The 11,667-nt window shown below is 31.6% G+C and overlaps 1 protein-coding gene and 1 long non-coding RNA gene across 3 annotated transcripts; one reads left to right on the forward strand and one right to left on the reverse strand.

Moving 5' to 3' along the window:
- Window positions 1–463: 463 nt before the first annotated feature.
- Window positions 464–6,806, reverse strand: LOC106677145 (acyl-CoA Delta-9 desaturase). 2 transcript variants are annotated; one of them, XM_014414878.2, is made up of 6 exons: window positions 6,739–6,806; window positions 6,444–6,646; window positions 5,023–5,153; window positions 3,309–3,514; window positions 3,047–3,232; window positions 464–750 (listed from the first exon to the last, which is right to left on the reverse strand). In XM_014414878.2, exons 2-6 carry the CDS (start codon window positions 6,637–6,639, stop codon window positions 504–506), a joined length of 966 nt encoding a protein of 321 aa, XP_014270364.1. In that variant the 5' UTR covers window positions 6,640–6,646; window positions 6,739–6,806; the 3' UTR covers window positions 464–503. The 2 variants fall into 2 exon arrangements, with proteins under 2 accessions (XP_014270364.1, XP_014270365.1); XM_014414879.3 differs by lacking the exon at window positions 6,739–6,806 and having other exon boundaries at window positions 6,444–6,680.
- A 4,006-nt stretch (window positions 6,807–10,812) lies between these two features.
- Window positions 10,813–11,380, forward strand: LOC136796892 (uncharacterized). The gene is made up of 3 exons (XR_010844681.1): window positions 10,813–10,890; window positions 10,963–11,050; window positions 11,242–11,380. It is a non-coding gene; the product is annotated as an uncharacterized lncRNA (long non-coding RNA).
- Window positions 11,381–11,667: the final 287 nt, after the last annotated feature.

Raw genomic sequence — 11,667 nt, forward strand, 5'->3', positions numbered from 1 at the left:
AAGTGGTAAACACACAAAAGGCCTTTGGAGAAGAATCCAATTATAATAATAGTTTTACAGGACTCAATATATATTAATTAATTTAATAAAATTAAGCCAGGTCTTATAGTTGAGACAATCTAACATTTTAATTTTTTCACGTTATTATTTAATTTTAAAACTTTTAATTGCAATTCATGTTATCATTTTATAAAGTTGTTGATAATTGAGGGATGATATTGTTAAATAAATTGTAATTATTTTTTAAGCAAAAAAAACGTAAAAACAGGTTAATTCGACTAAAATTATGTGCGTGACCTTAATGTTGGGATTGTCTCTGAGGATGCAAGATCCAGGTTGGTCGAAATACTGGGCATTTAAAACATTAATAAAGAATGTTTGAGACTTAAATCGATACAATTTATACTATTTAAAATTAGGTTAGTAAATAATTATAATTTTTATTCATATAAAAATAATTTATTTACAAAAACAATACACAAATTTTACGAATATTCTATAAGCTAGAAAACAGGATGGGTACCGTCGCCATATTTCGTTATCTTGTTAATCATCATCTGCTTGCTGACAACTTTCAGGTCGTAAGCAAGTCCCCACCGTTCCAGAAGGGTGAGGAGCCTGGAAGACAAGTTGAAGTGCTTACCAAACTCCGCTGCGTGGCAGTCCCAGGGGAAGGTGTGGTGGTAATTGTGCCAACCTTCTCCGAGTCCGAAGAAGCTCACGAACGTACTCTCCACTGGGCTGATCCGCCTGGGAACGAACATAAGCAAGTTATCATTTTTTAAGACAACCAATAAAGTTGTATAATAAATTGAAAAGTAGTATACAGGGAAAGTTATTCTTTAACAAATTTAATTAATTAGATAATTCTGGATATATTAATTGTAATGCTGGATTTAAACGTTACCACAAATTCAAGACTTTTACAAATGGCAACAAAAGAAGCAACAAACATCGGTAACTACACGCTTGCGTGGGTTTTTGTCTGCTGTTACATTAGATCTAGATTATAAAAATGAACACAATAAAGATGGGCTAAATGAAAGGGAACGTAAATATCAGCCATGTAAGTTGTAGATAATCAAAATATCAGCAATGTAAGTTGTAGATGATCAAAATTCATAGAAATAATAAATAATGAATAAATTCAATCTTTGATCTTGAGTTTTTCTCAGAAACTTGTTAATTTAATTGCCTGTCTAATTTAATGTCTTAATAAATGTATATTAGCGTTATGTTAAATGAAAAATAAACCGCTAAAGTTAATTAATAATATTTATACAAGTCGATAGAATTTTAAAATATTCAATCTTAAACTAGAGTTCGTTATTGAATCCGAAGATTGGGGAAATTCTTCAATTCAAACTCGAAGATTACAAGCGACCTTTGATTTGAGTCCAAAAACCGATAATCAACTTCAGCCATAAATACAGACCAACTTGCACCAGCCAATCCGAATAATCCAATAACATGCTTGAGTGTTCGAGAATGTGCCTAAATATAGCAAACGTTTTAGAACAAGAGCCGGAAAGAAAAACAGGCAGTTATCTCACCCCAATTTTTGATTACTTCAATAAAAACTATGTATAATTACTAGTCAAAATTGATGAGTCTGTCAAGAATAGGTGGGGGGATTAAAAAATGGCGGCTGTTTCAAAACCTTAAGAAAACATTGATTTTTCATTCGGAGCTCTATATCTTAAAAACTTAAAAAACCAACAACACTAGAAAATCTAAGAGAAGAATATTTAAAGAAGAGTAAATTAGCCCTAAAAGAGCTATTTACGTCCAATAGTTCTCGAGATATAGCTTTTTAAAAAGCAAAATTTCTTAAGAATCTACAGAAAGATTAGTAGTTAGTTAATTTATTTTGAAAAATCTATATCTCAGGAACTATGTGATGTACAGATGTCTATTAGCACTCAAATATAAGCTAGTTTAACGTACTATAAAGGAGTTTATGACCTTTACCTTCGTAGGAATAGTAGTTTTCATAGTATTTGCTAAAATAAATTGATTTATAGTTGTCGGACAATAATTATGAAAAACTTTATTTCAGAAACCATTGGACGTACAAATGTCTGCCAGCGCTCAAATTAAAACTAGTTAAATTTACTACAAAATAGTAAATAATGTTTATCTTTGTAGGAGTAGTAGTTTTTATGATTTGACAAAATAAACTCACAAATTTCTAGTTGTTCGTATAAATATTGGATTTTTGAAAAAATATAACTCTAGATATTTAGATAAGACTCACATATGTCTGCCAACACTCAAAATAAAGGGAATTTAACTTACTATAAAGTAGTTAATGACACTTATCTTTGTAGAGGTAGTAGTTTTTATGATATTCACATATGAATATAAATTTGGCAAATGAAAATTTGTCCGAACAACTGTAAAACAATTTATTTTAGTATATTTCACGTAAACTATTACTCCTACGAAGATAAACATAATAAACTACTTTATAGCTGATTAAACTAGCTTTAATTTGAGTGCTAATATACATCTGTTCGTTAAATGGTTTTTGAGATATAAATTTTTCAAAATAAATTCACTAACTACAGATCTTTCAGTACGTCCCATACAACATTTTTATGAAATGCTGCTGTTTAAAAAGCTACATCTCGAAAACTATTTAATGTATATAACTCTATTAGGGCTCATATTTTAGAAAATTTATTCTTTTTAAATGACGTTCTCTTAGGTTTTTTTGTGTTGTTTCAACTTTTTAAGAAATAGAGCTCTGAATGAAAAATTAGTTTTTTTGATCGTTTTGAAACAGCCGCCATTTTTTATTCTCCCTACCTATACTTGGCAGACTCATCATTTTCGACTATTAAGTATTCATTGTTTTCATTGAAGTAATCAGAAATTGGGGTGAGATAACTGCTTTTCTTCTCCTCTTGGGCTCTTGTACTATTTAGAGCCAACTTAATGCATTATTTGAAGCTATTTATCACTGAGTTCTTAAAAATGTTTATTAAATAATATTTATTTTTGTTGTTTATTCCTCTACTGTTAATAGTATCTGAACACTCACTTGTCGTAGGGTTTGGTTCCAAACAGATGGGCGACGCTGTTGACACACCACGTTAAGTGAAGTTGGAGTACATACCTAGCGAAGAAGCATATGAATAAACTGTTGATGATGTCTTCATTCCAGAAATACCAAGGGATCAGAACTGGAATGACTACTGCACAAAGCGTGTACAGCGTTTTGTAATATCTGAAACGAGGTGACGTTTATGTAATATGAAGTACGTTATATATGAAATGTTTATAATATATCGATATTTAAAAACCTTTTCTGGAACATAATGAGAGGGTCAGCATTGAGATCGGTCATGTCTATCTGCCTCCCTTTGGCTATGACTTCGGGATGCTTCTGTACCATGAGCCATCCCATGTGGCAAAAGAAGAAACCTCTTGTGGAGTTGTGAGGATCGCCATCCGTGTCACTGTATTTGTGGTGCTGCCTGTGGTCCCGAACCCAAATCCATAGGCAGTTCTATAAACAGTAAATTTTAAGTGTCAAGCAAATTTTATCATTAAAACACAAATATCCTTATTACTTTTTCTAAAATTTATCAATAACAGATCACCCTAGTGGGCCTTACATGGTTGATATAACAGTTATATATTTTTTTTAACAATTGATTATAGGGTGAGTATATTATCTTTTAAAAGACCACCCTCATTTATATACAACGTTATAATAAAAATTTGAGATAAAATAAATAGATAAAAATAATAATTCTTGTTAAAAGAGAAAAGTAAAGTTAATAATAAAAATAACGATATTCTTAGACCAAACTATTGCCCTCTAATGGTTAAAAAACAAGTTAATTTAAAAAAAAAATAAAATAGAAGCAATGTGAAAACAGAATTGATAAATATATAATTTATAACAAAATGTCCTGCACCAGCTTAATCTTCAGTCTTCGGGTTGAGGTTGGGTTTCCCAAGTTGTAAGTTACTGCTCCTTATCTGTCAGTAGCTGTGAGTGGAACTTCATGAACTGTTTTTTGATGTAATCCTCTATCAACTCTATTTTTAATTCCCGATGAAATTGGCTATTTCTTACAAACCAAGGCACGTCCACCATTCTTAGGACTTTATTTTGAAAATATTGTAATTCTTTCCTTTTCGTAAAGGATGATGATTTTTTACATGACTTTCTCTTAGATTTTCTTGTGTTGCTTTTTAAGAAATAGAGCTCCGAATAAAAAAATAGTTTTTTTATCGCTTTGAAACAGTCGCCATTTTTTATTCCACCTACCTATACTTGGCAGACTCATCAATTTCAACTATTAATTATACCTAGTTTTCATTAAAGTAATAAAAAATTGGGGTGAGATAACTGCCTTTTTTCTCCTTTTGGGCTCTTGTACTGTATCAACCTAACCTTAGGTTTGACCCGAGTCTTACTTGTGCACTATATCAAAAACGGTTCACTTTTTGGCTTCAAAACAAAGGGGACATCTACCTTCCAGAGGTACGTACTTGGGTTTTGAAGTCCCTGTCAAAATCAATAAATCCCAACTTAAACCGTGTCGTTCTAGCGACTTATCTCTACCAAAGTTCTAAAACCTCTCAATTTTTTAATCTAGTTTATTAAAGTTTTAGTAAAAATTTAAAAATCGAAAATAAAATACATCTCTTCTCCATGAAATTTTCTTTCATTTGATACCTCATTGGTCAAATTGAGAGGAGAAAAGGGACTTCTATTAACATAATATATGTAGGTACGATATTCTTAATAAAAAATATTAGCGTTTTACGGTTGCTGTACTAACAAGAACTATTATTTATAATTTTATTTCAAAGATATTGTTAGTTTAATACTGTTATAAGTTTAATACAGTTTTAAGTGTTATAATTGTTTTTGAAATTATATTTTCTTGGTTAGTAAAATATTTTATGGAAAAAAAAAAGAGTTCACTCTTAAGTCTTAGATTAATTTTATTCATTACTCCATAATTATTAAAAGGAATTAAGACCAATTATTCCACTCACCTGACCAGCCATAGTAAAACCGAACAGGAGAATAAGTTTCAGTGGAAGCGTAACTTTGTAACTTCGATGGGACCAAAGCCGGTGTGCTCCTAGTGTCGTACTAAGTCCGCTGAGGTGCATCAGGAACAAACCTGTAATAATATTATACAATTAATAAATCAGAATATACGATAAAACAAAACAATATGTATTAATTTAAAATTTTAATCATCATGCTTCTTTTATTTTTGTTTTTTTATATCTGCTTTTCTATTTTTACGTATTACTGCGTCTCCTGTTCATTTTTAAGCTAATAGTTCACGTAATTTTTTTCACGAATCGCCCAGCAAGGACCACGCGAATATTTTTGATTCATCCTCCCACCTTCCGCCTTTCTTCTACTCCAGTACCCTTTCATCCTCCTGGACTGTTCCTCCAACTCTTCCTCAGTCCATTTTCTCCCTCGTCTCTCCTTCTTTCCCACAAGAACCCCAACCTCTTTGAATTTATTCCCAAAATGCTCTCTATTCAAGCATTCCTCATTCGTTATTTTTAGTCTACCCGATATCATTATCATTGTTTATTATATATTATAACTATTTTTATTTATCTTTTTGTTCATTTGTTTATAATTTTCTTTGCACTTAGATTTACATAATTTTCACCATGTCAAAATATTTTTAGTTTTTTTGGGCATTGGCAAATAAATGGTTTTTATTTATTTTTTTGTTTTCTTCTGACCACACCCCAACCATCTTCTTCATAATTTGATCATTATGACTTAAGGGTTTTCGATAAAAAAAATTAACTAACTAAATTAAATTAATTTATGACAATTAATCAATTGAATTATTTATTGCTAGGATTCATAGATACAAAAAGTTAGAAAAAATTGTTTCCTTTTCATTTATATTTTAACATTTTAATGTTAATTATATTTGAGTGCTACCAATTGGTAGTTCCTCTACACGCCTTTATCACTCCATTATAACTGAGATCAAATTTACTGGATGTATAATACAATATACAGTTGTAAATTTCAATAAAGATTTTTTAAAAAAATGTTAATTATAAATATGGATTAATAACCAAAATATTTATTTGTAATTTACAGTAGTTGTAATATTTATAATTGTATACAAACTTTGAAAAGTCTAGTCTATTTGTCTGTTAGTACAAAATAAAAAATAGTTTTGTATTTATGAAAGAATATATGGTTCGGAACTATGTATTTTACCTTTTTAAATAGTAAATAAAAAAAAAAAATAATTTTATAGCATTTCATTAGAATATATAACAATATTTTATTTTTTTAATAATGCTTTTTTTGGGTTATAGTTTCACTAGTATCCTGCTGAATAAAAAATTATAGAAATATATTAATTTAATTATATGCATTTACACAATAACAATAATACATGAAAATATAAAAGGGTACTTACCAAAGGCAAGGGTCAAAAATTTAGCCCTATGAAAGAGATAAAGGCCGTAAAGGCAAGCCAAGTGAAGAAACAAAAATCCCAGGACGTTCGCCCATGCGATTTTTGGTTTGAACGGTTTGGTGGTTTTGGCTTTTTCGAAGATCTCGGAAGCATCAATATTCTCGATTTCATTTATATTTTCCGTCTTGTAACCCATAGTGCCCCTGTTAAAATATACTTAAAATTGTATATAGCTAAAACGTTTCGTTCGATAACTTATAAGAACATAAAAATAACTCTAATTTTTTTTTTGTACCTTTGTCAACAGCCTGTACGATTAGAGATGTAGGAGCAGACTGATTTATTACCGAAGGAAAACCATTTTATTAGCTTCTAGCTCGAAGGAAATTTCGAAACGCATCGATAATTCGAAATTTAGCAATATACCCCCACCGATTGTAGTTCTCTGCGTTACAAAACAGGTCATGAATGTGTAAATAAAGTTAATCATTTTTTTTTCCATATTTAATAATATTTACAACTGTATTATAAAAGTTAATATAAAACATATAAATGTAATGTGTTATATTACAGTCTTGTGGAAAACGCTAAACGTGCTGTTTTTCTCACTTTTTGACATTTTAAAAATTGTTGTTGCTCGATTTAACTAATATTTTAACTGAAGCATCCTTTTCCCGTTTTAAATAAATATTTCAAAGATAAGAAGGTCACTTTATTCTATTCCCTCCTCCATTAGTAGTTCTAATACCCTTCCAATTTTCTAATCCCGTATTTTCGACTACCTTCTGTCCGCTCAATCGCGGAAGAATAACAATTCTAAGTTTCAAATAAGAGACTTACTTGGGATCCACATACAATATTGAAACGACAAGAAACTGCTGGTAGATTCCGATTGCTACAACACCTACTTGAAAAATGCTCTAAGCTTCCCATTCACTACAAAAAATTAGTATACACTACAATAAATAGACCAATTTTACACATGGAATTGAGCTCTTGGGCTCTACCAAACCATCAAATTCTCTCCTCCAATCCTTACAATCCAAAATCCTACATAAGATCCTTGATGCGTTACAAATAAACTCATTCACAAAGACCTTAACATCCCATTCGTTGCAGATTTAACCTAAAACAGATATGCGTCTTTTCATTCCAAACTCCTTACCCACCCTAACCCATTAATTCTTAACCCCTCATTCTTAACAATCTCTGATAATCTTCCGAGGCGTCTGAAAAGAAGATGGCCACGGGACCTTCTAATTTAAATTAATGCTTGAAGTACCACCAATGGGTGGTTCCTTCCCAAGATTTTCCAGTGTAAATGAAACATACAACATATTTAGTTATTGTATTTATTATTTGTACAGTTGTAAATCAATTAAATAAATAAATTTTAAAAAAGTTTCAAATAAGATTTATATATTTTGTGTTTTTAATGTTTCTGATTTTCTTTCATTCTTGTAAATATGTATATTAGGAAGAATTGAAGAATCCTATTCATTATTTTTAGTTTATTTGTGTTTGATTTTTAATTTATTATCAGAACTGTTAGTAACTTTATGTTTTATGATGTTACATATGGTTTTATTTTATTTGTTCTAATTTTATTTCATATATTCTATTAACTATTGTTATTCATTTTTATCTTTTCAAATTTTTTTACATTTTATGACGTTCTATAATTTCATTTTTATTTTGTATTTTACTCTAAGGCTCTTGTTACCTGAACTGAGAGCCTCAGGGAAAGACTCTCCTCTTGCCAGGTAGAATATGCGCTGGGAAAATTATTTTGATAATGAGGGTACTAAGGGTTGGAGGACTGAGATTAGAGCAGGTCGAGATTTTTAAATATCTTGCACCTCAACTCAATGAAAATGGTTACATTGACTAGGAAGTGGCTTAATGAATTGGAGCGGCAGGGAAGATGTTCAGTATGGTCAGACCGGGTCTCCTGGGGAGAAGAGAGGTGACAAGGCAGACCAAACCAGCCCTCTATAAATCGACCTTACATGCTGTCCTATCATACTCTTCAGAATCATAGACCCTCACCTCAGAACACAGGAATCAATTACAAGCTAAGGAAATGAGATATTAACGAAAAATAAAATGAAAGACACGGAGAGATAGGATACGGAACGATACCATACGGGTTAATCTCGACGTCAGATCATTTTGGAGGACCGCAAACTAAGATGGTTTGAACATGCTCTGGATCCAGATAGGAGCATCAGGAAGACTTACAAGACCCGCTCTGAAGGGAAAAGATCCAGAGGAAGGCCTCGCATCTCCTGGGAGGACAGTGGAAGGATCATTCAGGAAGCGTGGAATGGAATGGAGTAGAAGAGAGCAGGTTCAAGAGAGAGGCATTTGGCCCAGACACTATAAGTGGGATCCCCACAGCGCACGGAGGTAGAAGAGGGAATGACTGTGATGATGATGAAAACCTTTCGCTTTCTTACCGTCTATAATACTTCTATATCACTACACTTATTTTCGCAAATGCATTTCCAATCTATAAAAAAGATGTTTTCTCTTATCTCCTTAAGCCAAACATCAAATCCTTTATTAGTTTATATTCATCTATTCTCTATTACTAGCAAAAAACTGAAATGGTTATTTATTTTAAACAAACAAAATTAGGTACTTTAGAGGAAGCCATATTGAAAATTCGGCATCCAAGCCACATCAAACCATTTCAATGAGGATAACACCTGTCATTATATTAAAGAGCATTTAATTTTTCTTTAATATACTGAGTTTAATCAAAATGGTTAGAATTTTTTTTTGAGAAAAATCGAAAAAAAGTGAAAAATCGATTTACAAAAAAAAAGTTTCTGTCGTTATACTAAATACAGAGAAATAAAGAATGAAAATTATGACAAGTATTCCAAACAATAATAAGCGATTGCGTAATGTGTGGCAACCACCAGTGCATAATTATCAAACCATTACCATAGAATTGGAATGTTTGGGCTCGATACAAACTCTCGCTTTGTCAGGCACAAACAGCTATCATATTCGAATGAACACGCCCTATAATATGTTTGTAATGTTCTGAAGAATATCCGTTTGGCACTCAATCATGCGGGAATCTATTCTCGAGGGAGAATAACGTTTTATTTAAATTTGATATCCATTATAGCTATTAAAGCGTTATAGGGAGGCGGAATTATAGGAAATTATTTCTAATGCGAGGCCATTAGGAATAATGACTGAAACTACCGTGTAGCTCGATAATTGTTGACTGATTTATTAAATCGTCGGTGTTTATGCTTGGCTCTCTTCGGTCTGAATTGAGCTAAATAAATCCACTACTTCAGTTAATTTATCGCAATAATAGTCTTCATTTCAACTAAGTGAGGAGCGGCCTGGCTCAGTAGTAAGTCACTGTTCTACTAACTGCAAGGATCCGGGTTCGAATCCTGCTGTGACAGATAACTTGATTCTATTTAGAAATCAGAAAACATTAATTATATAGTGAATTTCAAAATAGACACAAGAAATCAGAACTAACCCTTTACAGAGATATAAAATTAACATTTATGTTAATATTTATAATTAAATTCCACCAAATCACATTTACCCTTTGTCGTAAACCAATTGCCTCTTCCCCTACAATATCCTTTAATAAAACCCCACTTATTCCTGTCGAACAGATCCGTTACTTAGGACTACATCTCGACGAACGACTGACATGGAATCCTCAATACTGAAAAGACAGGAAACTGCTCGTCGATTTCGACTATTACAACATTTACTGGACAAACGGTCAAAATTGCCAATCCATTACATAAGACTGATCTACATGACTACTATAAGGCCTATCTGGACATAAGGAGTTGAGCTTTGGGGCTCCACTAAACCATAAAATTCCTCCCGAATCCAATCCTTACAGTCCAAAATCCTTAATGCTCCTTATTTTGTCACAAATCAAGTCATCAGGACCTCAATGTCCCATAAGTTGCCGATTTGGACAAAACCAGATACCATTCCTTCCATGATAAACTTCCCAACCACCCAAATCTACTTGTTTCTAACCTGGCTTCTCCTTCATTAGCTAATAATCCTCCTAGGCGTCTGAAAAGAAGATGGCCTCGAGATCTTCTCCTCTAGAAATGTTATTGGAGTTCTATCAGTGGGTAGATTCTCCACATGTTTTTATCATGTCACTATGTCACCTACAGCAAATTTACTTGTTGTATATACGTGTATACAGTTGTAAATATTAATAAATAAATTATTAAAAAAAAATTATAATTAACCTAGATATGAATTTAAATAATAAAAGAAATAACAATTTTAATCAAAATAAAGTTGAAATAAATTAATTATAAGCCTGGACTGAGTGTAGGGAAGGTTACAAATATTGCTGTGATAAAAAATTATAATAGTGTAACACTTATTGTAATTAGAAGTTTTGATATTAATGCGCAGAGTGACAAAATAGGTAATTAGACATAATCCAAGGATAGTTTATTAATAAACTGATATGATTTCCTAATGTTTTATTGTCTCATAGGGTAATTTTGACTGTAATTGAGGACTTGGACAGAATAACCTATAACAAGTTTTTAACTTATTGATGTGAGTGTAAATTTGTATTTAAGGTATGCTATTTTATGAATAATAATGTTGTTTGTAAAATTCGGAATATAATTGAAGCTGTTTTGTGATAGATTGTCTTTGAGGATAGCCGAATTGGTCGAAACGTTGGATTTTAACGAAATAAGGAGATTTTTTAAACTTAAATTAGATGAATTTTATTTTATTTGAACCATTATTTATTCTTTCATTGCAGCCGCGAGTCATTCCTGTGGGTTGGAGAGCGCTCCGGAGTCCACCTAGGCTCATAAAGTGAATACCCTTGGGCTAGCTTTGGTCTAGTAGTAGGATCAGTATTTGCTAGCAAACTACAACGCTCCTGACCTCTCATGAGTTATAATGGTACACATTTATTGCTGTCAGTTCTTCTAATTGTCCTATTGTAAATTTAAAAAATCTATTGTAATATTTGTTAGACATTTTAGTACAATATAAATTTTAAAATAAGAGATTGTAGACGATTTAAGAATAAAAAAAAATTTAATCCAGAGAAAAACTGCTACAGAATTCAGAATTTACATAAGACCATCTCGATTTATTTCTTGGAAAATTCGAGGTACTTGTTTAGAAGGGTAAACTTTCTTTGGTACAAATTAGGGGTGTCCTGTCGAACAGATTCGTC

This window comes from Halyomorpha halys, unplaced genomic scaffold, assembly GCF_000696795.3.
Source record: "Halyomorpha halys isolate HHAL.00 unplaced genomic scaffold, Hhal_1.1 Scaffold88.1, whole genome shotgun sequence".
In the NCBI taxonomy this organism is placed as follows: Eukaryota; Metazoa; Arthropoda; class Insecta; order Hemiptera; family Pentatomidae; genus Halyomorpha; species Halyomorpha halys.

Coding starts and splice junctions, on each gene's coding strand:
- LOC106677145 (XM_014414878.2), bottom strand. CDS start 6,639: ATGGGTTACAAGACGGAAAATATAAATGAAATCGAGAATATTGATGCT. Junction 5,154..6,443: donor ATTTTTGACCCTTGCCTTTG/GTAAGTACCCTT, acceptor ATATTATTACAG/GTTTGTTCCTGATGCACCTC. Junction 3,233..3,308: donor CTCATTATGTTCCAGAAAAG/GTTTTTAAATAT, acceptor ACCTCGTTTCAG/ATATTACAAAACGCTGTACA.